General features: G+C 41.2%; 1 protein-coding gene across 1 annotated transcript in view; it reads right to left on the reverse strand.

The window, feature by feature from the left end:
- Nucleotides 1–14966, reverse strand: part of LOC128090793 (cytochrome P450 7B1) — a 121124-nt gene extending 106158 nt beyond the window's left edge. Inside the window, exon 1 of the mRNA XM_052703399.1 lies at nt 14779–14966. Coding sequence (XP_052559359.1) covers nt 14779–14873 — 95 coding nt within the window. The 5' untranslated portion in view covers nt 14874–14966. The remainder of the gene's footprint in view (nt 1–14778) is intronic.
- Between the last annotated feature and the right edge of the window lie 11828 nt (nt 14967–26794).

Genomic DNA, 26794 nt, shown 5'->3' on the forward strand with positions numbered 1-26794 from the left:
CTGTTTATCCATGCTGGGATTTTTCTCGGCCTCCCTTTGTTCTCCCCTCACATCTGGTTTCTGTGGGAAGGAACACAGGCACATTTCAGAAAAAGCCCATTATTTCTATTAGCCACGAAATACCTGTGCAACCTGGCTTACCTGTGCAACCTGCTGTATGGAGCCTGCTGTGGCGGGGGGTTGAACTTGATAATATCTACAGATGCTTTCCAACCCCTACAATTCTGTGATTCTGTGACATTTTTTCATACTAGAAGGAACTATCTCACACAAAAACAACATGAAGAAATTCTGGAAAATTCAGTTCTGAGCAGCTGAGGGCTACCAAGGGCGGTTCTCACGTGACAACTTTCTCAGAAACTTGGAACAGATTTGGTTAAAGAAGCAATTCAGTATCCAAACATAAACAAACAAAAATACTATAAAGTCACAAAATCTTTGTGGCTCAAAAGGCTCAAAAGCTCCTTCATCACTTTTAGTGACTATGTGATGAAGTTTGTCATCCCAGTTGCAGAAAATTCACAAACTATGTGGTCCACAGCCAGAAGACAGCCATCCTCAACTGTGTTCTTATATATAGCATACAAATGAAAAAACGCTTTGAAGGCTTACGCTTTTGAACACAGAAACAGACTTCATTTGCCTTGTGTAAGTCAGTAGAATTATGAAAGAAGATTAAAATTCAGCCTGTTTTTAAAAAAACATTAGTATCCTACAAGTTTGCCAGTCTATGGAAAGAAAAATAACAGATGAGTTTTGCAGTTGCATGACCAGAAGACAGTGAGTGTGCTAACTTCAGCTAGAGGCACAACTGCTGGTGCTACCCAGACCCAAGAAAAATTAGGAGAGACAAGTCACTGTTTCACAGTGCTAGGAATGTGAAAAAAAATTGCCTCATAATCAGGGCCATGTGGTCAGAATGGATTTTGGCAACCATACAATTTAAATATACAGAATTTTATTTGAAAGTAAACCTAAAATTGGCTCCAGCCCTTTAAAGTGCTAGCCAACATGTACATTCTTATGGAAGTAGAAGTTCTACTTTGAAATAACTTCAGTTGCCAACCAAGAAGTGGTCTCATGATCTACAGACTTTTAGGAGATGAAAACTGCATTCTAGATTCTGAAGTTTAAAGGCCTTCTAACTGCACCAAAACTGAGTTTTGAAATCTGGTTTAGAGCCTAAATTAGTGCCAGATTTCCTTCCTCCCCAGGAATCAGTAACACTAAGGTGAGGAAGTACTACTGTATATTTTACATCATACTACCAAACCTGAAATTCACATTTGCCTCAGTAAGAAAGTGCTAATCTGTCAAAAAAAAAAATAAAAAAAATAAAAAAAATTGAGCTTCTGCTCTGCTTAGCAGCACAAATCCCACTAAAATCAGAGGCTATTCAAAAGCTTTTTATCAGCAATTGCTTCAGCAATTTGCTGAATCACAAGTTAAAGGAATTTCTTAGGAAACCCAACGAAACTTGCAAGTATTATCCCTAACATTTTAGAGGTGGTGAAGATGAGATCAAGCAGATGCAGAACTTGTGCATGATCATGCTGCAAATCATTCACATCAGGATTTACTCTCTTTCCCACGGTGCAGTCTGCCATACCCATCAGAAAATGCCAGGCAAGCAACTGTGTCTACAGCATCACCATTAAACTGGTTCCTCAAAGCAGGTGAGCTGCCTGGGCAGTTCCCCCTGACACCGTATATGACTGCAACTGCCCCAGGGCTTCTGCAAGCACAGACACCTTGGTGAGAAATGAAGAAGATGGATGAACCACTCTGCTCTCTAGTACAATCAGGTTGGCAAAACGTGGTCCTTAAAATGGAATTCAGAAATTAGCTGAATTAGAGACCTAAAGGTTAAAAAAAATGGCATCTGTAGTAGATGGCCCCCATCGTGGGGGCAAAGATAAGTACTTTTTTTTTTTTTTTAAAAAAAAAAGGGAATTGAGGTAAACAAAGAAAAGGCTACACTGAATGATAGAAAAACTGCCAGAAAAATCAGAGAAGTATTAAATGCACTAATTTTTACTCTGTCTAAAACTGTTTAAAATCAGTTTGATCAGCCAGTCAAGAAGATTAAGCTGGTGTCACAACAATGACAAAATTACATAAATGAAGAGCACAGTGACTGCTCTAATCCCTTGCTCAGATGAAAGGAGGAGTCCTACAGAAGACAGATGTCCTAGAAAAGGCAAGAAGCTTTCAAGCTACTTTTGACCAAGTCAAAGATAAGAAGGAACTAGAGGATAACTCAAAGTTTAAAGCTAGACCAAAAAATCCCAGCATACACTGATTTAGCAAAAACCTTGAGAAATTCATACTATAAATTCTGTGGTTCAATAAATGTAAATTTTCTTCAACAGACAGAGCATAGGTCTACCTGTGACACAGTGAGGCAGTCCACTCAACTAAAAGCTGCCATCTCATTCTTGGGGCTTGACATTTATGCAATCAAATTCTCTGAGAACATTCATAAAACATATGAAACTTCACTTCTTCCTATGTGTAGACCAGGTTTTCAGTCCTTATTTTCTCTTTCTTTCTCTCTGCTTCTGATTGGAGATGTATTATGGCCTGTTTGCAGGTTTCATCCCATCACTTGAGGGGTATAAATCCTACTCAAGGAGATCAGAGGGGAAATAAAGGGCAATTAGAGGCAGTGGACATTAAGAAGACACATCTGCTGACAGCAATGTTGAGGATTCAGAAGGAATTGCCAGGTGACATATCAACAAAAGCACTTAATTTTTTTATTGTCATTTTGTCTATGGAAAATCCCCTTACAGGTTCCAGTGTGATAAATGCAATTAGCAAAACCTACTCAAATGAAACAAAGAAGGGTCTCATTAGCCTAGCTTATCCCCTGAGCAGAGCAATGGGAATTGATGAAGACAGTTCCTATTCAATGAAGTGAATTTTGTGAAGAGTAAAAGGGAAAAATTGATAAACCAGGAGAAAAACACCCTAATACCTGGTGGTAAAATGATACAAAATACAAAGCCTGCTGAAACAGGACAAGGGGATAAAGACATCATCCTTTACTGACATAAATCCAGCATTACCCACTAGCCAATCTCTGCATTCAGGTTATAATGATTATCTGCTGAATTACTGTAGGACCTTATTTATCCTATAGAATTCAACTTGTTTTCCATATATCGAGCAGTTCTGAGGAATTCAGCATGCAAAGACATGTTTGTTGCAGCAGCTTTGACCAGACCAACCTTGGAAAATGGAATGGATGACCAGATTCTGTACTGACTTATACAATTCATACCTCAGCAGCGAAGCATCTCATCTATCTTTTCTACAGTCTTGAGAAATGAGCTTACTACCAGGGACACAAAAGACTTTCCCTACTGCCTTTAAGGAGATGACTCCATATTTGCCACAAAGAATAAAAAGCAGTATTCAGCAGGGTTTGATCTGTAGCTCCATCTGGTTAGAGTGGCTGGACTAAATAGGATATCAGAGGTACAAATGATCAATGGTAGCCAAAGCAGAGTTTTTGTCACCCGGAGCCTTTGTTCCTGTTCCCTGAGAAAAACTATGGGAGATGGCCATGTTGTGCACGTGTGGGAATCCCAGGGCAGCCTCCACTCTGGACCATCACCACAGACCATATGAGAACTTCCATCTTCCTGACATCTCAAACAATTCAATCCTGCACTGAGAACGGATCTCAAACCTGCGCTGAGAACAGAACCAGCTTTATTTGGATGACTACTAAGGCACTAAAACTGCACCTCCAAAGGACTTTCCTAACACTGCCAATTTTGTGAAAATACACAGCTATAAGTGTACTGTTGTTTGGGATTTTTTTCACGTGGTCTGATAACAGAAGTCATTTGACATTCCAAACTAGCACCTTATATTCATGCTGAAAACAAAACAAGAAAAATGTACTGAGCTTTCACTCTGGGGAAATGAACCACAGCACTACAGTTCACCCAGCAACTGGGTTGCTATCCCTTGTATTTCTTTTGAGTATCATGCATTTTGAACTCTAAAAATGTAAAACACATATTCTTGGCTCCTAAACAATAGTCTCAGAGGTATTATTAATAACAAGATACATTGAAACAGTGTACAAAACAAACAAGATCTATTAGTATTTAAATTTAAAAAAATGAAACATGAGTTCATCTGGTCTTGTCTGAATTGTCTCTGTTTTTTATAGCTTTGGTTAAGAAAACTTAACTGCTCTTCTGCTTTTCCCCAAAACAAAAAAGCATTCAGTGCAGAGACCACAGAATAGTAGCAGGCAGTACAAGTAGAGCGGTTGGTACAAATGCTCTTGGAGTGGGGAGAAAGGATACACAGAAATCCTTAATAACTTGATAAGGAGACAGGAGGACCTGCCTGCACCTATAAGAAAAGAATCACCATAAAATACAAAATATTTATTTGTAACAGCACTACACAGTACTTTGAACAGGACATAGCCTGAAATAGTTTCTGGTGCCACCTCAGGCCTCTTTCACTCTTCAGTCAAAACTTTTCACTATTTAGAAGGACACACCATCCACTCATGATACTGAATTCTTCAAGCAAGGACAGAAAGATTAAGCGGCAGTGCAAAATGTGGGGTGAGCACTGGATTACTCATCAGGAGGGACAAATAAACCAAAGAGGACATCTTCCCATACACAATATTGTTCAAACACAGTTCAATTTAGCTGATGCAGGGAGTCATGGCAAGTGGCCTAGACTATGGAGAAAATGAGACTGGATGAGCCCAAATAACTGTGTTTTATTTGAAGTCTCTTTCTGAGTGCAAAACATAAAGGGATATCCTACTCCTCCAAATGAGATCACCAAACCATGAAGCCCAAACCATCTCTTGAGTCCATCAGATTCTCAGCACTGTCTGTTTTAACTTCTTAGCACTGTAGAGCCAATGGGAGTGATACGCAAGGCTTTATTTTGAAGTCTTTATAACAACAGGCTTTTAAGGCTCTAAATTTATCATGTCTGATGTGGTTCTACCTATGGAAGTCCATGGATTATGAAATGATTCTCTTCTAAGTAGGATCTAGCAGCATTTTCACTATATTGGATGCGAGAAACTAAACAGCTTACAGAAAAAAATTCACTCCTTCACATATGCAAGATTTCTTTTCTTGAAGCTTAATTACCATTTTTTCTATCTCGGAGCAGCAATGCCAGAAATTCAGCTGTCTGTTCAACCACAAACCAGACATTGTGCAAGCAGCTGTTTCCCAAGCCACTGAACAGTGACACAGGCAAACTCTCCAGTCCTGCTGTGAGCAACTCTGTTGCTCCTTAGTGGTGACAGATAATTCAACCTGGCTTTAAAGGATATTACATGCAAGCTGCTGGGTCACAGACTTCAAATTTCACTCCTTGGGTCCTCAAGAGTCCCAGATCTGAAACCTCCATGCTGCACTTCAGGATCTGGAAGTAAATCCTTATCAGTCACACACATTGTAATGGCAACTGCTACTGAAAGGTCCCAAACATCTTTTATGTACCATCATGCACAATATTTCATCATCACATACACACGACTATGTTCTACTGCTTTATCTCAGGCATGCATTTTGGAGGCAAAAACAGCACTAAGTATAAGCCTGTCCTCCCAGTACATTCATTCTTCCTCCCTTTTTTGCCCGAATATCAATTCTGCAGGTTCATCACATTTTACTGTTAGTTCTTGGATGAGTCCTGAACTGAGAGACATTTTCACTTCTCGCACAGCTACACAGCTGCTCCTTTTCAAAAGGAATCACATACAAAAGCCATAGTACAGGGTCTGGCGACATGCCTCACCCTCAGCTCTGTGGCTGGGAAGTTAGCAATTGAAGCAAAACACATATCAACGCTGATAATATGAACGCTAAAGGACATCCAAAAATCTTTAAAATACTTGAAAAAATTCCATCCAACACATAACAGAAGTTTTCAAGAAGTACAAGGAAGAAAGACATAGTCCACTGGATACTTTTTACAGCTAATGATACCAGAACAAAAGCAAACCTTACACAGAAGCTTTTTCTGTCTGAATAAAGTATAAATCTGAGGTATCACAGATCAATTCTTGAACAACTGAAGAAAAAAATTATACCTTGTTACCAATTCCACCATTCAAGTCAGCTTCAGAGAAGCTTCCCAAATGAGAATCCTGAAGCTTCTCATATTGAAAAACTAGCTGATAAGAAGTACAACTGTGACCTACCCTACACCAAAGCTCTGAAGAAGTGCTATTGTAACCTACACGGCCATGCCAACACTGAAGAGGAAATCAGGAAACAGTACTTTCCAACCACAGAAGCAATGACCAAATGCTACTGAAGCATCAGTTGAGTGCACAAAAATGTTGAGCAGCACAAAATGAGATATAGGAGGTTGTCCTTCCTTTGGCCAGCACCTTTCTTTGGTTAAGCAGAATAAATATAGAGAGTATCTGAAATTACCATCATTTTCCTTAGAGCCCTATTAGAACATTAGACTCTTTAAAGTCTTCAGAGACTAAAGTACTACACCATGACAAAGGGGCAAATCCACCCCCATTCTGGCACGTATACAAAGGGAAAGTACAAAAAGACTGAAATACTGACTTCTCAAGAACTTCATTTTAATCACAAATTCCCTGCAGTTTCTGTCTACTTTGCTTCAGCAGCAGTAGTTTCTCTTGTTAAGGAATATGCAGGCTCCTTTTTTCTTTTTCTATTCTTTTTAAGCTAATTACTTTCAGAGCTAGTAATTGCAAAATTCCTGCAATGCTCACACAACACTGAAATGAGACCATCTTTTTTTTTTTTTTTTTCCTAAGTACTTTGTTACTTAAGAAGGTAATCAAAGTGTGGCAATTTTCTGTGATTTTTTTTTCCTGTGTCACTCAAAAAGTGTCCACTCAAGGCAAGTGATGTAAGAATTCATAACGATCACTCAGGAAATATCTGGAGATGGGCTTTCTGAAAAGCACAGAGTTTGGATGAGAAAGGAACAGGCTAGTAATGAGTTTGCTGGTTTGCTGGGAAGCCACAGGAAATTAGACAGGCAACCACATTCAGCAGTGCTCCCCCCTCCTGGCCATCAGGAATAGATGGAATTCCATGGGTGCAGAGGAAAGCTGTCAGCAAGGAATACGAGGAGCTGGTGGAAAAAATACCCATACTCTCTCTGATAGAATGCTGGGATGCCACAGAACAGCAAGGAGATGCTTTGTCAACTTCTCACTGCGGCCACAACCTTGCAGAGTGCATTGTTGCAATCTGGGTGTTCAACACAGCATCAGAAAGGGTCAAATGTGTGACTGAGAGGACACTATTCTAACATCCCCATGTTAGCTTCGTTATGCCCATCTGTTCTTCCCTCACCTGCCTGCACAGGGTTTCAGTAGGGCACCCTGCCAGGGCACCAGGCAATATTCCCCCCGATAACAGAAACACATCCACTGTGTTCAGCTAGAACCTCCTACTGCCAGGCCTCCAGCATGGAAGAGAATATTCTTTCAGAACATTAGAATATTGCTTAGGAAACTACAACATTAAATCACTAGAAGCACAACCATCGGATTTTTTTTTTTTTTTTTTTTGCTGATTTGAATTAAGAATAGAAAGTACGAGCAGTTAAGAGGAAACAAGATATGTTCTATATGAGAGCCAAGATTTTTTTTCCTGACATGTGCCAAACAAAGAGAAGAAACAGAAGAATCTGGCACCATTAAAAACAGTTTGTGGAGAAAGGAACTGAATATCTACAGCCAAGCTCCATGTGGTTTGCAAAGAGGAAACTTTTGTTTTATGGGACTCTCCGTCAGCCAAAATTCTCCCAGACGGCGTGCAAATGGATATTAGCCTTAAAACCTACACGCATCTTGTAGAAGAATCAGTAAATGGATGGGAAAGAAAAGGAATACTGCTGAAGTTTTAAATCAGAATTCAAAATCTGCCTCGTGGCTTAAAAAGTTAGTTTACCAGACAGCTATAATGTCATATATGGTAAGTGTGTTGGAAGGGAAATGCAGGAAGTTAAGGCATGAAACTAGAAGTCAGGAAAATGAGTTCCAGTCCTGGCTCCACTACCAAGGAGCTCTATAAAACTTGGATAAAAGAGAAGAAGACTGCCAACTTAAATGTGAGATTTTCCTTAACTTCTCATAGTATATTAACACTGCACTTACGCTGCTTCTTTTAGCTTCTATATTTCCCCCAACTCCCTAGCATTCCTAGAACTAAGTTAAGTAAGTGATTTGGCAGAGCTCTAAGAACAGTTACATTACCTGAAGAAAACAAGCCTGCCCAATTTCTTAAACTGAATACTTGACTGAAATATAAATAAATAGATAGATAAATAAATAATTCTCATAACTGAGCAAAACACTAAAGCAGCTGACATGATACAACAGCTTAGCTAAATATTTTGACAAAATGTGGCATTTCTGTCTTAAAATGGTAACTAGAACTTGTACTTGAGCATACAGGTGAACAGGAACGGGGAGGCAGCAGCTCTTTGATACATGCTGAATGGCTACGCCATGGAAGAAAGCTTTCAGCCAAGAGATTCTTCTCTGGCCACAACTGGAGCATGTGAAGCACTTGGCTATGCTATTTGTAAATCAAGAGAGTACACTGACCTCCAGCTTGCAGCTGAGGAACTGATGCAAACCAGCAGGCAGGTCTTTGGGTTCTGCACACATCCAGGTCCATACTTCCCACTGAAAAACCTTCTCACTGCAGGAGTTAACAAGTCCAGGAGGCTCTGTGGGTCGGACCTCACATCTGCCCTGAAGTAGCCTGAGGACAGAGATTTCTACTTGTATTGCTAACAATTAAAATGCATTAGGTGGCAGTTTTCACCATTGTGCTTTAGGGAAAAGCAGTTAATACCTCCTGTAAGGGATCCTGGGAACCCTGCTCTGAGTGTCTTTGACAGAGGAGGGGTTGGACCAGATGGACTCAAGGTCCCTGCCAACTTCCATCACTCTCTGGATCTGTGATACTAGGATTAAGACTTGCCCTTTTTTCCCTTCCTTTACAGATAACATTTCAGCTAATTTGTCAACTAGTATTGGTTTTCCTTCTCTGAGTATAGAAGTAAGCCTGAATCTAACTTTTGAAGCAATCCATTCTGCACTCTGTATTTGCTTGGATTTGTCTTGTAGGACTATCAACCTGAATGATAACTCCAGGGGTTAATTGGTCAGTACTGCCTCAAAACTAAGTGCATTTCTGTGAAGTGCTCTACATGGATGCTCCATGTTTCATTTTGCACTGGAGTAACAAAAAGAACTAACGACGACTCCCTTTAATTCACACACTTTGATTTTTATTTCTTCCAAACAATAATGAACAGGAGAAAGCAAAACTGAAAAAGAAGCAAAACAAAAAAAAAGGAAGAAAGAAAAAGATTATTGGCATTTCACAAAAGCACTGGAAGGAAAAATCACTGAAAAAGTGAAAACCACTGTATGTTAGAAAGAAATCTGAAGCCAGCAGTTCTGACAACCACTAAATATATCTTTGTCTCCCCACTCCATACATTCACCAGCGTGGCATCTATTGATGCATTCTAGATGCTAATTAAGAGCAGACCAGGTACAAACTAAAGCAGAATCCCTGACAAAGTAGGTCAAGAAAACTGGGAGGGAAGAGAAACTGTTGCTAGGTGGCAGTGTACCTTAAGCAAAGAACACTGTAAATCATAGATTATTGAAAAGCTAGTAGTCTGCTAAAGTAGGTGTCATCTTCAGTGTCATCTTCAAAACCTTGGCTGGAAACAGAACCCAAGATGTATACACTACACAGACAATGTTTCAAGTAGTGCTGAAATAAAACTAAGAAAACCTATCTTGGGATACACTATTATGCAAGGCCCATATGATAATGGCTCTCCAGGTCAATAGTGCAAGAGAGCTCAAAGGCCAGTGAATTGAGTCATGTACGCCTTGAGAAGACTATGGTTTTGATGACGCCATTTTATTCAATCCTTGCTAACTTTTGCTGAAGATAAAAGCAGTGAAATTAGCTTTTATCACAATGTGGCACGGTGGTGAATGTATACAGAAAACCCAACAGCACTGATGAAAATAAACTTTTCTTAAAAAGAAAAAAAAAAAAATAAGACCTCTAAGTAACCCAACTGCTATTTTTTCCCTTGAATAGTTTCTATCTTCAGTCCTAATCTTTTCAAAGGTAAGAGTGGGCAATGAAATTTAGCAAAAGGTCATAAAAATTTGCACTCTGTGTAACACCAACAAGGAGGCTGGAGAAAAAGGTCAATATACAAAGCCAAGGTAATACAGGAGAGGATTGATTTTTCTGATTTCTTTCTATCTGTCCTTCCTGATGTTCTCTCCAACAGAAAACTACCTTAACATATTGCCTAAATTAGCAGAAGTGGTAAAAAAGACAGGCTGATGACATCTTGTGAACTACAATTCACTTGGTAAGAGAGCTGTTAGCAAGCTCACAGCTTGTCACAGAGAAGGATAAGATGTTCTTGAAGGCAAAGATGGAATCTATATTCTTTTCAACAATGACTATCTGGGTTCAAGAGAGCAATTTTAAAAAAAATATTTTAGATGAATATTGGAGTATGTGTTTGAGGTAATTCAGAGGACAGAATAAAGGACAGAAATGAAAGATACTTGACCCCAACAAGGCTCTAAATCCATAGCTCAAAAGGTGACAAAATTCTGCCAGATAAATTTATCAAGTATTTCTTCTCACAATAAGTCTAATCTACTATTTTCAAGGTTTTTTAAATACTGTGTTCTGACCCAAGCTTTCAAAAGTAGGCATCAACTCAAGGGAGAGGAAGTGGAACCCCTGTGTGTCAGTAGGAGCCAACCCCTGTTGATCTCAGGCACACTTCCCTGACTTCAGCACATCACTGCTGGAAGACAAGCAGGAGCTGCCTTCACCTGCAGTGCCACCTCCCACTCCGTGAGACTGCACACAGTCAGTGCAAAAACAGTTTGAAAACAACAAAAAAAGCAATATAAAGCTGAAGCTGACTTAGTCATTTCATAAACATAAAAGGGAATAATTAGCAGGATAGGAAATCACCAGGTTTTGCCATAGCAGGAATACTTTCATGGGATACACAAAAAGGAAGCATTCTGGAGAAAACATTCCCCAGCAAACAGCCCAGATATGCCCTTCTTCATTACCAATAAGAGGGAGATCTTTTTGTAGCACGCAGAAGGCACTGAACCTCAGCTGACAGCAAAGTTTAACTCAAAATAAAATTTTCCGTGATTAAGGAAACTTTTGTTCTACTTCTGTTTCTTCGCCATCTGTGATACGAAACCTGGCAAAGACTCCAATTAGTTTCCTTTGTGTTATTACTGCCACCAGCACTCAAATGATAAACATTTATGCAAAAGGAAATTCCTCTGCATTTCTTTCTGTTTCCAAACACTGGATGTAAATACTTTAATAAGAAAACCTACACTGCACTTACACTGAAATCTGGTAACACCAGATTACACCAAAGGCACTGCAGATAAACATAGTAGCAGGTTAAGACAAAACAAAATCTTTGGTATGGTAACGAGCACTCAGCCTGAGACTGAATGAAGCTGAAACACCTCAGACATGAAAGGCGAAATCCTGCAATGTCTACTTAAGGAACCCAGGGACGGACTGATGTGGGGAGTTGTGTTCCTTGGGACACACAGCCCTTTTTTACACTCTGGAGGTGCAGTTCTAACAGCCTCATCGGTGGCTTTGCCTGAGCTGAGCAAGACTGAGACATCATCTCACAGAATAAACCTAACCAAGCGTTCTAAGGCAAAGTTACACTTGGCTGTGTGCATGTACTTAAGCTCTCTATTTATCTACACGTTGTTTATATATACACATTTGACTACTGTAGTTATCCCAGGTGGAAACCACACATAGGTGTGGTAAAGATGTTAAATTTAATTATTCTGGTAAAGCTCGTCTTGGTACCTGAATAGTGAGAAGCAATCCCATTACAAAGAGTGAGTACATCAGTATAAGCACACAAACATTATATAAGATATTCATTTTTATAATAACACCCGCATAAGTGAAATAGCAACATTTTCTCTCATGTAGGGAAGCTCTGCAAAACCAAATTGTTTGTCTCAGTCTAAGTGGGTATGTTCCATGTGAGGGCTACAGCCTATGCCTTTGGCATTTATTCATGCATTATTTTGCCAACAGTCACCTTTCCTATGTTGACAGGTTCCCCAATGTCTTCTGTGTATGCCTGAGCAGGAGGGGGACAGCCCAGCCTGCTGTTGGGATTAATACATTCAGATACAAGATAGGGAGAGAAGAGTCTGACAGTTGGAGGAAATATGGAGGTAGAGACACAAATAAATCACAGAGTCATAGAATTGCTTGAGTTGGAAGGAACACTGGAAGACCATCTAGCCCAACTCCCCTGCACTGAACACGAGCACTTAAAGCAACATCAGATTGCTCAAAGCCCCGTCCAGTCTGACCTTGAGTGTCTCCGGAGACAGGGCACTTACCACATCTCTGGGCAACCTGTTCCAACACCTCATCACCCTCACTGTAAATAACTTCTTTCTTATATCCAATCTAAATCCCCTCCCTTTTAGTTAGAAACCATTTCCTCTTGACCTATCACAACAGACCCTGTCTGTCCCCTTCCTTCTTACAGTCCTCCTTTAGATACAGAAAAACCACCACCCAGGTCACCCCAGAGCTTTCTCTTCTCCAAGCAACTCAGGGTCAGACAAGCAAGGGCAGACCACAAAACTGCCCTAAATCCTAGGTGCACAAACTTAACCTTATTCCCAAGTTTTAACACACTGAACCCTTAGCACAGCTTTCTGTACTGTAGAGCAGAAGGCAGCCAGGCTGCTGCCAGGCATCTCTAAAGACCACACACAATCTCTCTTCTTCCTTCAAGCTAAAAAGAAAAGAAAAAAGAAAAACAAAAGAAAAAAAGAAAAAAAGAAAAAAAGAACATCTTCCCGGAACAGGACAGCGCTTTTATGCCAATGCCTTATGCCACGGACTGTACTGCACAGAGGTTGATGGGTTCTTCCATTTTTTATTTCCAGTTGCTTGCACACTGGTGCTTTGTATACTTGTTAGACAAACAGCATGGGATTTACACAATTACTTTATTAATCACATAGCTATTTGGTTTTCAGGGCAAGACAGCAGGCCTTCTTGCTGAGGCCTCCTGTATAATTTCATTCTGTTGCACAACAAACATCCAAACAATTTTACTGCAGACTGCATAGAAATAACTTCAAGAACTCTACAGACATGAGGGTTATGAAAATAACCCAAAATGGGTTCTTTGGCCTTTTTTGCCTACCGTCCACATCTGCCTGAAAACTAACAGCCTGCCTCCATTTCAAAAAATTCAGCCTATTACAATTCTGCTAGCATTTCTATGAATACCAGCATTTCTACGAATGTCAGCAGCTGAGTTGATGCGACAGCACCTAACCCCAAAATATACCCACTGCAGTTTGCCATGACCATGTCTTCACTGCTGTGCCAAGCTTGTTTAGGGAGTTCAACCTGCAGAAAACTAAACCTGTCAAAAGAATAAAGAGCTTTCTGTTGATTTCCCTTGCAGAACTGGCTCAGGGAGGCTGAGAGAGGCACAGGAGATGACCCCACTCCAATGCTCAGAGAGATGTCTTCACTGCACTCTTATGAGATGGGTTGAGCTCCCCATTTCAAAGCAGAAACATCATAGCACTAACCCACCTCAGTGACCAAATGCCTTCTGAGCTCAACGTGAGAAATTTCATGATTTCAAAATTTCCTTATGACACACAGTCCCAAAGTTACATTTGGTCTAAAAGCTTCCACGCCAATTTTTGACCATTCTTAATATGTACAACAACTACTTTTTTTTGCACTTGTACATTTGCTACGCCTTCCAGAACTTCTAATGATCTAAAAAAGTAACTGTTATTTAACAATTAAGTTTATTATTTGCTATGAATATTATGTGATTAAAAAAAAAAAAAGAGAACTCCAGACCCTCCACTCCTTACTCCTCCTCTCCTCAAGCCTTTACATCCATTTATTGTTCAGCCAACTGAGAGGAACTGATACTGGAGAACATCAACATGAGCAACACCAGGGACACCTAGGAGAAGGTTTGCCATAAGGGACTGGTCAGAAGCAGACAGCCTCCTTCCAGGCAGTGCTTCATGCTCCCTCAAAACGTCTTCTGTCTACTGAAAGTACCCCAATGCCTCTGTGCAACTCCTGAGAAGTTTAAGCGCCACGGCAGAAGCAAACTAAAAGCAACAGAGTGGGATTCACCAACAAAAGCCGTGAAGATGCGCATCACATTGCCGTCACACAACGCTGCCCTCGGAGTGCGGCTGTTGCAAGCCAGCACCTCCCTGGAGCAGATTAGCGCAGCGCACCTTGGACTCCGAGCGAAATGCCACCAAGAGCCGCGCAGTCCCTTCTGCTACACAGGCCACACAGCGAACAACTTCTCACCAAACCACGCACATTCACACGCCAGCCCCAAGGCCGTGCGATGAGCTTCGTGCGTGTGCGCACGGACGCCCGCGCATCACCACCGCCCTCAACCTTCGCCCCCCGAGGCAGCTCGGCCCCGCAGCGCACCACGCGCGGCCCCGCCGCTCCCTCGCCGCCCGCAGCCCCGGTGCCCCGCCGGGAGCTGATAGGGCTTCTCGCGGCGGAGGGGCGGGCGGAGGGAGCGCGGCCCAATGCGCGGTGCGCAGCCCACCCGTGGCGCCCGCCTCGCAGCCCCGCTCCCCGCGGCGCCCCGGCCCCGCTTCCCCCGCGCCGGTACCTTTTCCTCCTGCAGAGCACGCACACGGCCCAGAGTAGCAGCGCGGCGGCGGCCGCCCCGCCGTAGGGGCCGAGCGGCAGCGCCTCGGGGCCCATTCCCCCTCGCCTCTCCTGGCGCCGCTCCGCAACCGGGGAGCAAAGTTTTGCCCGTCCTCCCGCTCCGCGCGGGAGAGGCGCCCGGCCGGCCGGCCTCCCCGCCCACCCCGCGCCCGGGGGCTGGGTTTGGCTGCTCCCAGCTCAACTTGGCGAGCGGGCACGCCGCGACCCGGCCGGCTCCTCCCCGGGGAGCGCCCCGCCGCGGGGGGGTGGTCGCTGCCGCTCGCCCCGGCGCCGCGGTGGGAGCCTCGGCGGCGAGGCGGGGGCTGGCCCAGCGGAACGGCCGCGGAGAGCCGGGCGCGGGGCGATCACGCCGCGCCGGGGGACGTCGGCCCCGGGGAGGGCTCGGTTCGCCCGTAGGCCGGGCCTCGTGTCCGGCTGAGCCCCTGTGCTCCCAGTGCTGCGCTGGGGCCGTTCGCTGTTGGGCAGACGGCCGGTTTGTGCTTGCTGCTGAACAGTCCTCCTCTCGTTTATAAAACCTAACGAGGCCCACCGTAAGAGATGTGGGTAGTGAAGGTTGGCTCTGATGCACTGCGTTAGGTGCTGGGCCAATTCCCAAGGTAGCACTTTCAGTTCTCTCAGTCCCATGCTGCTAGGACGAGGGAGGGGGTCCAAAACATGAGGCAACTTAGGATCCCACCTTGACGAAGTGTGAGGGGTGGCGACAGAGTGGGTCAGGGGAACAGAGTCTGCTTCTGTGACATCCACGCAGCAGACAGGGGCACGGCAGGGCCTTGGCAACGCCGGGCAGCCCTGCTGCTGTCTGTCTGTCAGGCTTGGTCAGAATCACAGATGTGACACATGATGCGTTTGCAGTTAGACTGAATGCTGACAAGGCAGAGGTCTGTACGCCACACTCATTCTCAGTTGCACACACCACTACAAACGTCCTCATACTTCACAATATTGGGTGCTGCCTTACTTCTTGGAGGCACCATGTACAATTCTAACTTTCTGAATTGCTCTGTTGGAAGCTTTCTTTAAATTGCAGAGACCCAGATGTACAGCAGCAGATAAAAAGGGGATTTGGATACAAACCCATCCTGACTTTGGCAAATCTCAATTTTAGAGCCTGACTCAGATGGCTTAAACTGGGCAACACTTTGTGTCTAATTCTTTAAACATTTCTGTTGATTTTAGTGAAATAGTGAAAAATGCCATTCTGTTTTTTTTGGAGAAAATATGATTGTTGTGCCTCACATTGAAGTATCTGAGCAATGCTGCTTCGAATTGTCAGCTGCTCTTCCTGAGATCAAACAGCACACTGGAGTTGGGCAATACAACGCACTGAGAGAAAGCATAAGAAAAACTAACATTTTACTACAGCTCTCTAGGGCTTTTTGTAGGAACTCTGAAATCCCCAACTTGGGAATCCCAGTGGGTTTCTTAGCAACTTATCCTGTTATTTCTTGCAAAATTAGTAATTTAAAACCGAAAGGCATTGCACATTAAGAAGTTATACAGTCAGATTATGCAAGATGAACTATTACTCATTTTACAAATGACCGCTGCTGTGAAAATTCAGTGTTTCACTTCACTATGGAGAGCATTATCTGTTCATTTACAAGTACGTAGCTACAGCAGCTAGAGTAATCCTTCATCCAGATTCAAAACACTGATATGAGATTGCAATAGCTCTGGCAGAGGGCACAGAGAGGGTTGGGTTGCAACACCGTTTCTGTATTTCCACTGTTTGTATTTGCCAGAGTTACTATTTCCAATCAATTGCAAATGGGGAAAAAAAATGCCACGAGGAAAACACCAATATCATCTTATTTTAAAATGCAGAGAATGCAACCTGAAGGATCTAAATAACCTTTAAGTGCTGTGTAGTGTTCTGTATCAACCTTTTGAAAAGCCCAAGGGGGTAGGTTAATTTCTCCTGTACTAGCAAAGGCCTATGAGTTAGAAGCCCAAAGCTGCAAAGTTTTTTGTTTTACAGAAATAGGCTGTCCCAGTGCTGCTCTGTCTGGATGATATTTGCACACAGAATGCACAAATAAAATTATAATAGATGCATCCATACAAACTGGCATCTTAGTGGACTACATAAAGAGGATTTGGCTGAATAGTCAGTTTTAACACAGATGTAGCAGAAAAGAAAAAACATATTTAATTTCCAAGAGGTGAAAACCTAGTCTTATAGTGATATAGTGCTGAAAAAATATGCCTAAGAACTGGAAGGATTTTTGGCTGTTACGAGGTCTTTATGGAGCTCTTACTGCAGCATGCTCTTAAGTAGGGAAAAAGGATGCAAATACTGTTACATTTGGAAAAGAGTAGTATGCTTTTCAGCTAGATACAACTGTGTCCATTTCTTATCCATACTCCTGGCATGTAATTGCTGTTCTGTGACATCAGCATTAGCTCTTTGGCAAGTGGCAAAATTTTTTCAACAGCAGTTCCTAAGCTTACAAGGCTCATGGAAACATCTGTAGCATGGAGAGAGGTGAAGGCGTTTGCAGTCAGCAGCAGGGGGGATAGAGGTGGGAAAGGTGAACAATTTGTGAAATAAGCCCTGAGGTCTTTCCAATTAACAGACACCTAAGATTTCAGTATGTTCTTAATACTGTGGTAGTAAGCCTAGCTGGATCACGGATAGATGCTCTGTTACATTTCCCCTGTTTAAATTGTGAACATTCTGTACATATGCTACAGTTCAAAATGCATACTGTGTGTATGTTTCATACTGCCAATGTTGTAAGATGATATAGATCATATTTTTTTGTCTTATGAAAATGCAGAAGACTCAAAATAAACTTAGAACAGTATATACTGCAATCTGTACTGTATGTTACACATCACAGTGTGATTTTGCTATATGCAGCACATGGACAAATGCCTGTTCTACTGGGTAGCTTTTGTGTGCATGAGGATTTAAACTACCAGGCTGAGACAGGAGCAGATTCTACATCACTGAAACACCACTGAGATATGTGTTATAAGCAGTGGCAGGAATGAGGATTACTATTTTCAGCACCTTACAGCTCTGCTATAACCATTGCAGTTGCAATACGGCAAGTCCATTATTGACTTCAGTATAAATGCAGAAGAGTTATTTCAGCCAAAACAGTCTACATGTTTTTCTGGAAAATGTTAAGAAAAAAATACCCATGTTAACACTGATAGTGATTTTGAGAAATTGAACCACATTAGACATTGGAACCAGGTCAACAAAATAACCTCTGTGTCAGAGATAAGCTGTCCAAATTTATTTAGGTTATAAGTCTCACAAGAAGGGAGGTTTTCTGTACTCTGTAGTGACCTGCTGGACTGCTGGAGCACAATTCCATGAAGATGCCACTGGAACTGGGTCTGCTTCCAGCTCACAGCTCAGCAGCTGTTTTCTCTGAAAGTGAAGCTCTGAGCTAATAGGCATCAGGCTGAATTCAGGGCAACGGAACTCAAAGCCTTTTTGTTCGCTGCTCCCTGTGCGTCTTCCTGCTGGAAAACAGGCCAAGGGAAGTGCAGTGATTTAAGCATAGGATGAAAAGGCTACAGACCTGTCAAAGCTCACTCACTAAACTTAAGACTGATAGATTTGATTCTTACCTTGTGTTCTTCCTGCCTCATGTTCTTTTCTCAGTGAACAGATCAATCCGTGTTAATACTTCTGTAAGGCAGCACTGCAGCCTCCCTCTGCTGATCTCCCATGTCAGTCACAGCCACTTGGACTGGTCTGTGGGCAAGACCCCACACTGAGAGGAATCATCTTTCTCCTGCCACCCATGCCACAAGTCATACAGTCATGTAATTTCCCTTTTGTCCTGCCTATCATGTGATCACAGTAAAAACTATCTCTACGTCCCAATCTGACAGAAAACTCCCTGAGAAAGGAATAACACCAGTCAAGCCATGGATTCAAATCCTCCTGAAGCTATGCAGTCTTTAGTTCATGCAAATAAATGGGGTAGCAGCCTAAGATATGGACAACTGGAAAATGAGACATGCTATTATGAAACTTAAAGGAGTTGTGTTAGAAGAGCATGAGGAGTTTCAACCCTGGTGATGTTCATAAATATGCTAACCTTATGCTTCTTTGGGGGTATTTAAATTTTCACCCTTTTTAATGAGGAAATTTGAAGATAAATACCTACTTATACAGAAGTAATTTAGGAATTAGCCTTTACAGATAAATCAACATTGTGTAGAGAGGGAAGGTGTAGAGTTCTTCCTGATTTGCCGAAGTGCTAAGTGCACCAAAAATATGTATCTTCTGATATAAAAAAAGAGATGTACAAAAAAATATAATGTATTCAGGACTTGCCTTTTGAACACATAAAGCACTCTGAGCATGAAAAAGTTGGCATTTAATATCCCTGCTGATGATTATCCATGAAAATATTAATGCTGGTGTATCCTAAATAGAACTTTGCACTGTATTTGCAATACAGTAAGGTACTCAGGGCAAACTCACAAAATTTTGAAGAATGCCTCATTTGCCTCATTCTCTGCATGAGCTTATGTGTACAGACTTCCACACATCCACTTGACTCCCCAACCATTAGTTATTTCTAAGCAATGATAAGATCCCCCTCAGGCTTTTCTTCTCCAGGCTGAACAGTCCCAGCTCTCTCAGCCTTTCCTCATACAGGAGACATTCCAGTCCCTCACTGTCTTTGTGGCCCTCTGCTGAATTCTCTCTCGAAGTGCCCTGTCTTTCTTGAACTGGGGATCCCATAACTAGACAGAGTACTCCAGGACATTTAGCAAGGTTCTGTGGAAAAAAAAATACATAGAACTACATCATACCTTCTTGAAAAGCCTTCATTTCTGGAATTTCCTAACTTTCCTATATCAGACTTCATAACTTTCAGAACGTGCCTTTTATTTGCATTGCTATAATTCAGTTTATTTTCCTTGGGAATACTGCCGTCTTTGTTAGCAACAAATATTTGGAACAACTCAACGGAGTTTGTACTACTATAAAAACAAATACAATCTATTAACTCATTAACTGGCAGGTGTACATATATAAACAACATCTGGACAGTTTCATTTCTCTGGAGTACTGAACATAGCTTTAGCATAAACTGTAAGACAGGTGGGGAAAAGAGGTGAAAGGAAAGAAGAGGAGAGAAGGATGGAATGGAAAGGAGTTGTAAAATATCAGCTCTCACAGTCTTCAAGTCCTGTCCATTATAAGGATGAATAAGGAATATGAGTGGAATATCCTGACTTGCAAAACAGTTGAAGAGAAAGGCTCAAGAGTGCACAGTTATCCTAGTGAAAAGAATAAAGGATTGAAGATTGCAAAAGAAATATCTAAAGACTATTAATGATGGCTGTGGTGTAAGAATATTATGTGGGCCAAATGGTTATGCAGTAGAAACAGTGGCAATGGCAGAAAAATCCAGACTTGTTTGTCATCCAGGATATGGTAGGATATGATATTCATATTGGCTACAATACAACTAGGAATCCACCCACAGACATTTCTCAAGTCCCACATATGAAAATGAAGGAAATATACAAGCAAAAGAAAGTGACTGTGTGAGGAATCTTCCTGATTAGTCAGGGATCATAAAAGCTAACTCTTGCAAAACAGAATAAGTACACTTGGCAGATGTGCTAAAAAATAATAATAAAAAAAAATTAGAAGAAAGTATTTAAAAAGAGGGTAGCTCTCCTAAACTACAGTAAAATCAGTAATACACTCAACAACTAAAGTGATTTAGCAAGATTTGAGAGGGCTGGATACGCTTGACTGCATTGAGGGTAGGGTTAAACATATTCCTGCAGGAGGCCCACCCATTGAGTCACGAGGTTCAGAGAAGACCCCCTTGCTTTCTAAACATCTCGAACCATAGAGGAAAGGATCTGTGGCTGGATCCAATACTAGTCCCAGACTTTGTCAATGATTTGTATCTAAGGGATCATATGTGCACAATCAAGGATGTAATCTCAGCAAAGCTAACAAAGCTAACAGTCAGTCTAAGATATAATCCTAGCAAAGCTAACAAAGCTTAAAAAATAACTGCTAGGCCTTTACGAAGGATCTGTATTGGCAAGGCATCATGATGTCAAAGTGTAAGGGATCTCTGAGCAGCCATAATCTTGAGACGTGTCCCTGCGCCTGTCATGCAGCCGGCTGCTGTGCAAAAGAGTTCTAGGGGTTCTTGGGCTGCTCACAGTTTGTGGGGTAAAATGACCGACTCACAATCATAGGTTGCTTTTAAGATGTGTGTTCAGTTGGCCTTCAGTTGTTGAACCAGGTGTCTGCTATTAGTTCTTTCAGCCTCCTTCTTCTCCCCCAGTTTGAGATAGATGTGTGGTCTTAGAGAGAGAGCTGTCAGTATTGTTGCACATTGTCTTGTGCAAGGCCTGGAGTGCAAGGCCAGGCTGAAGGAGGAAGCTGGGGGAAGAAGTCTGTGTGACATTGTCACAAAGGGGTGGACAAAGTGCAGAAGAAAATGTCTAAAGAGCAATGCTGAGGCTGAACATGAAAGTTAATCAGCAGTAAAACACTGAGTTATTATCAACTAAGATCACATCCTCTGTCCAAAAGTGGAGGTGTTCCAAATGCATGTTTTGTGTCCATTCACACTGGAGAGAAATTCAGTTAACAAGTGAGGTTTCAATGAGAAAAAGTCAGTGTGACTTAATTTGACTTAGTCACAGGATCTCTGAGTCCTGATGCCTTATGCTGGACCTCAGAGTATTCCCAAGGTGCTAACTATTCTCTTGCAGTCAGTATTTCTTCCTTATCAGCCACTTTTGAATCAATACTCATAGCTTATCAATATGTTAGTGCTATGATTTTTTTTTAAACCATGCCTTTAAATATGATAACTTTGCTTTGTTCAGATTTTCGTATGTTACTGCATCATTTGTTTATCTGATATTACCTTGCATTAGTGGCCTTAATCACAGCATGGTTAAGTATTATTTAAAAGATTTGCATTTATATTTTATTGCTCTTAATCATTTGAATTAAGCTGTAGTATGTAAAACAAAAGCAAACATCATAGCACATCATATTATAACAGTGTGATAGAGAGTCTAAATGTTGATTTAGCAGCCAGTCATTCAGAGTTAATGTGCAACCAGTTAAGTCACAGAATCATCAAATCATAGAATCATAGAATTACCAAGATTGGAAAAGACCTCCAAGATCATCCAGTCCAACTGTCCATCTACCACCAATATTTCCCCACTCAGCCATGTCCCTCAGTACAACATCTAAATGTTTCTTGAATAGCTCCAGGGACAGTGACTCAACCACTTCCAAGGGCAGCCCATTCCAGCATCTGACCAATCTTTGGAGAAGAAACATCCATTCCTAACATCCAAGCTGAATCTCCCTCGGTACAACTTGAGACCATTCCCTCTGGTTCTATTGCTAGTAATGTGGGAGAAGATGTGTGTGACCCCCACTTTAGCACAACCTTTCAGGTTGTTGTAGAGAATAAGATCACCTGAGCCTTCTCTTCTCCTGACTAAACAGTCCCAGTTCCTTCAGCCACTCCTCATAAGACTTGTGCTCCAGACCCCTCACCAGCTTCGTTGCTCTTCTCTGGATCCATTCCAGGGCCTCAATGTCTCTACTGTAGTGAAGGGCCCAAAACTGAACACAATACACAATGTGTGGCTTCACCAATGCTGAGTACAGGGGGATGACAACTTCCCTGCTCCCACTGACAGAACTACTTCTGATACAAGCCAGGGTGCTATTGGCCTTCTTGGCCACCTGGGCACACTGCTGGCTCATGTTCAGCCAAGCACTGACAGCACCCCCAGGTCCACTTTTTCCACAGTCTTCCAATTACTCTGCCCCAAGCCCATACTGTTGCCTGGGGTTGTTGTGGCCAAAGTGCAGGACCTGGCACTTTGCCTTATTGAATTTCATCCCATTGGCCTCAACTCAGTGGTCAAAGGCAAATGTACTAAAGATTGCACTGCATGTTATACGATTGACTTTTTAAAAAACTGAATCAGTTGTACCTCCAGATGCTTTGCTGCTTCCTTCTTTTCCAATAGCTTATCAATGTATTGCCATTGTTGTTTATTCTCTTTGCAAGTCTCTTGATTTGAAGCCAGTGCAGAAGTATGTTGAATCTAAATATACAGAGGTTTAACAGCAACACAACAGCAGATTGAAATCTGAAGCTGTTCTTTACCACTTTCCCATGAAACACTCTGACTTCTGCTCCCACTCTTGAGACAAAGACCATTTGATATGCTAGTGAATCGTCCTCTGTTCCATCAGTTTTCAATTTCCTACCTTGTGGTGAACCAAATCTGATGTAATATTTTGCCGTTTTTTGAGCTAACAATAAATGTTCTTGCCTCCTTGAAACTGATAAGGCTGGGGCAGACACTCATGGCCCATCATTATTTCAGCCACCCGCATTTGTGCTATAAATCTGCCCATGCACAAAGCTGGTTTGTAAAGCTGTGGGTTTCCTAGTATGCTGTGCACACTTACGGTAAGTTTTGATTAAAGGAATTGAGTGTGTGAGTAAAATCTGTACTTTGAATTCCATCCTAAATAACTTTTTTTCCATTAAATCTCCTGATAAGCCTAAGTTCAGGCAGGTTTACCACTTTCAGGCAGACGAAATGGCAGCAGCACTTGAAGCTGAACTGAATGACTTCATGTGACATTCATGCAGAAGATGGAATTTCTAATTATTTAAATAGAAGTGGATTTAATTGAATTTCTCCCCAAAGTAAAGAGTGAAGCAAACATAGTCCTTTGTCCTTTAAACAGGAGGCTGAAATAGATGTGTGCACCCAGCTTGTGAATCACAGAATCATAGAATCATTTGAATTGGAGCAGGCCTTTAAAGATAGTTTAGCCCAACTGCCCTGCAATGAACAGGGACACCTACAGCACAGTCAGGTTGCTTAGAGCCTGATTCAGCCTGACCTTGAATGCCCACCTTTTCCTTCAAGAGCTGTGAAATGGATCTGTGCACAATTCACTATTTATTACTATGCATCTTTTTCTCTGACAGCATAGCTTTTTTAGAAATCATGTAGAAATGACTTCATGTGGAAAGCTTTGCCTTTAAAAAGTATGTTTGTTTTAAAAATTTTCTATGAAAAGAAGCTTCTGGCCTAATATTCAATGCTTGGTTATAAACTGAAAATTGTACACTTGTGCCCATGGGAAATGTATTTAATGTATGTAGTGGACATGTCCACATTTTAATTGAAATGAAAATGATTTCTTCATAGTTTGAAATCTAGTTTGCAAATGCTGAAGGAACTAATATAATATATTAACAGATAGAAATAGCAGAGTTTTCATCAAAGCAACAATATCCTGGTAATATTATATTGCATCATCACACAAAAGTTGTTCAAGGCATAGTTCAGAAACACCAATCAAAAATACATCTGCTGAAAACGTAAGCAAGTAAGAACATATCAAGAAATCCTGCACTGGGTTTACATGGCAAGGTTTTGGTAGTAGTGGGGCTGCAAGGGTGTCCTCTGTGAGCAGAGCCCAGCACTGCCCCATGTCAGATCAGAGCCAGCTCCAGCTGCTCCAAAAGGCACCTGCCACTGCCAGAGCTGAGCTACAAGTGATGCTGGGTGCGCCCTGCGAGAGCAGATTTAAGGAAGGGAAACACTGCTGAGCACTCTCATATCCTTCAAGAGATGAGGGATCCTCACATAGAATCATGCTTCAAGATATCTCGTACCAACATCCATTGCACTCAAAACATTCTGTATTAATTTCTCTTGATTTCATTTCTGTGATACTGTATTGGAGTTTAGGTAGATCTTTCTATAGAACATTTTTTTCCCAGGTAAATTAAAATAATATTCTAAAAAGTAAAATGGTTATTTAATTAGTGATGCCAAATTCTTGTTACATTTTGTGTTTCTTGAACATCTCTCAAAATTATCGTTTACTTCTGTTTGGGTCTTGATGACTCAAAGTTTGGACTTCAGAAAGGAGAATAAAAATTAGCTTGCTTAAATAATCTTATTTATATTGAATAGCTTTGTTTTATGCTTAAATATCCCTACCAATCATTTTATTCTTTAAGATTTTGTTGTATTTTTCATTATATATATATATATTTCAGGAACACAAATAGTCTGCAGTATATCATTTGAACACACACTTAGCCTTAAAAACCAGAATTGTCTTACTGAACTCCAACTGAGAGGCTATATAAGAAGTACTACTTAAGACATAGTAAGGATCATATGCTGGGAACTTTTTACTTAGACCAATACTATTTCAGCTCAGAAAACAACTCCAAGGATTTGATCCTTTAAGTCATTTAGAGCTCCTACCAGTTGTAGTCAGGGGAAAACTTCATGAAGCAGAAAAGTGTAATAGTGCAATCTGCTGGAAGATGGCATATTTTACTATCACCTATTAAAATAAAATGGATACCCCTTACAGGTTTCTATCTGAACAACTTTTAAAGCAGTAAAATATGTGCAGGAATTGTTAAATATTTATTTATTTATTTATTTATTTATTTTCCGAATCTTAAAATTTTGTCCTTAAAAGATAAAAGAAAGTCAAATACTTCAAGAATATATTCTCTACTACATCTATATTCCTGGTGAGTACTTCTGTAAGCAAAACCTATTCACTTTTATTGTAAAAATTGTTTTAACTGGTAGTAAAACAACAAGCATTTTGCATTATGATTTATCGTCAGTTCAGTGTGTGGGGTTTCACATGAACGTTTGTCTTCTGGCATAGGGTGGAGCAAAGAGGCTCATGAAGTAAACACAGAAAATGCAAATAATTCCATTGTTCGTCTGTGCACTGTTCAAGAATCACAATATTAGGGTTATTTATTGTAAATATGAAAATAAGAAATTGTGTCTGTAGTGTTTGTGAAGGTAACTTTTCCCTTTCCTACTTAATATTCCTGTTCAAAATGGCAGTATGAGTAGTAAGACAACAATCAGGTCATTCATATGTATCTCTCTTGTCTTCAATACAGCTATACCAGGTTACATCAACTGAGGATAAGGCCCAGAACTCTGTAAAGTAGGAATTCTCACACCGGCTATCACGAGTAGTCTACTCTTTTTATCTTGGCAGAAGCTTGCATCCAAAGCAGTAGCATGAGCTACAAGGTCCTTGCTGAAATTGGTTAGAGAATAATTTGTGTGAAGGGTAAGTCTCCTAATTCTGAGGGAAGTTCTGCTTCTGCTTGGAACACTTAAAAAGTATGCTCTTTTTCAGACACTCAATTTACTGTCATAATTGGTATTGTAAATACAGACATACTTATTATTTCCCTACTAATATTCTCTCATATCCCATATCTTTCTCACGTAATATCTGATGATTACTTTTAGAAATGTGTAGTCTTGCCAAATACCTGACTCTTAGCCTTCATCTTGAAAGGATTTGTATTCATATTTAGCTTTGAGCATATGATCCAAAACGTACTGATATTCTGCCCCCAACACCTTGACAGGGAGCTAGACTGCACCTTGAATCTTAGGACATTTGACCTGTCCTAAGCACACTTAAGCTGCATCAAGTCCAGCACAAAATTCAGTGAGAGTACATAAAAGTACAAAGTGACCAAATCTTTATTACTAATCTTGAGGCTTCATGAGAAGGAGGAAATAGGTCCTCCTTTGCTCTAAAAACTGTCTCACTTTTCAAGGAAGAGCTCTGTCTATCAGGCTGTAGGACAATCTGTGTGGGGTTGTTCTTCACAGGCATGTATGATAAGAGAGTGATAATGAATGGCAAAGAAATAGAGGAAAATATATGTTCTTGTTCCTTAGAGGGTGTGACACTAAGCTATGAGGGGTGATGGCCCTGAACCTTGCTCCAAGTATAATTACATTGTTCAGTGCAGAACGTTTACATGGAATTTTTGAACTTAAAGCCTTATGTCAAGCCTTATGTCAAATGTCACCCTGTCTCTGGGCGTCAGTGCAAGCCAGTAGTTGTCAAATGGACACATACACTGAGCTAA

The sequence above is a fragment of the Tympanuchus pallidicinctus genome, unplaced genomic scaffold (assembly GCF_026119805.1).
Source record: "Tympanuchus pallidicinctus isolate F22 unplaced genomic scaffold, pur_lepc_1.0 scaffold5, whole genome shotgun sequence".
In the NCBI taxonomy this organism is placed as follows: Eukaryota; Metazoa; Chordata; class Aves; order Galliformes; family Phasianidae; genus Tympanuchus; species Tympanuchus pallidicinctus.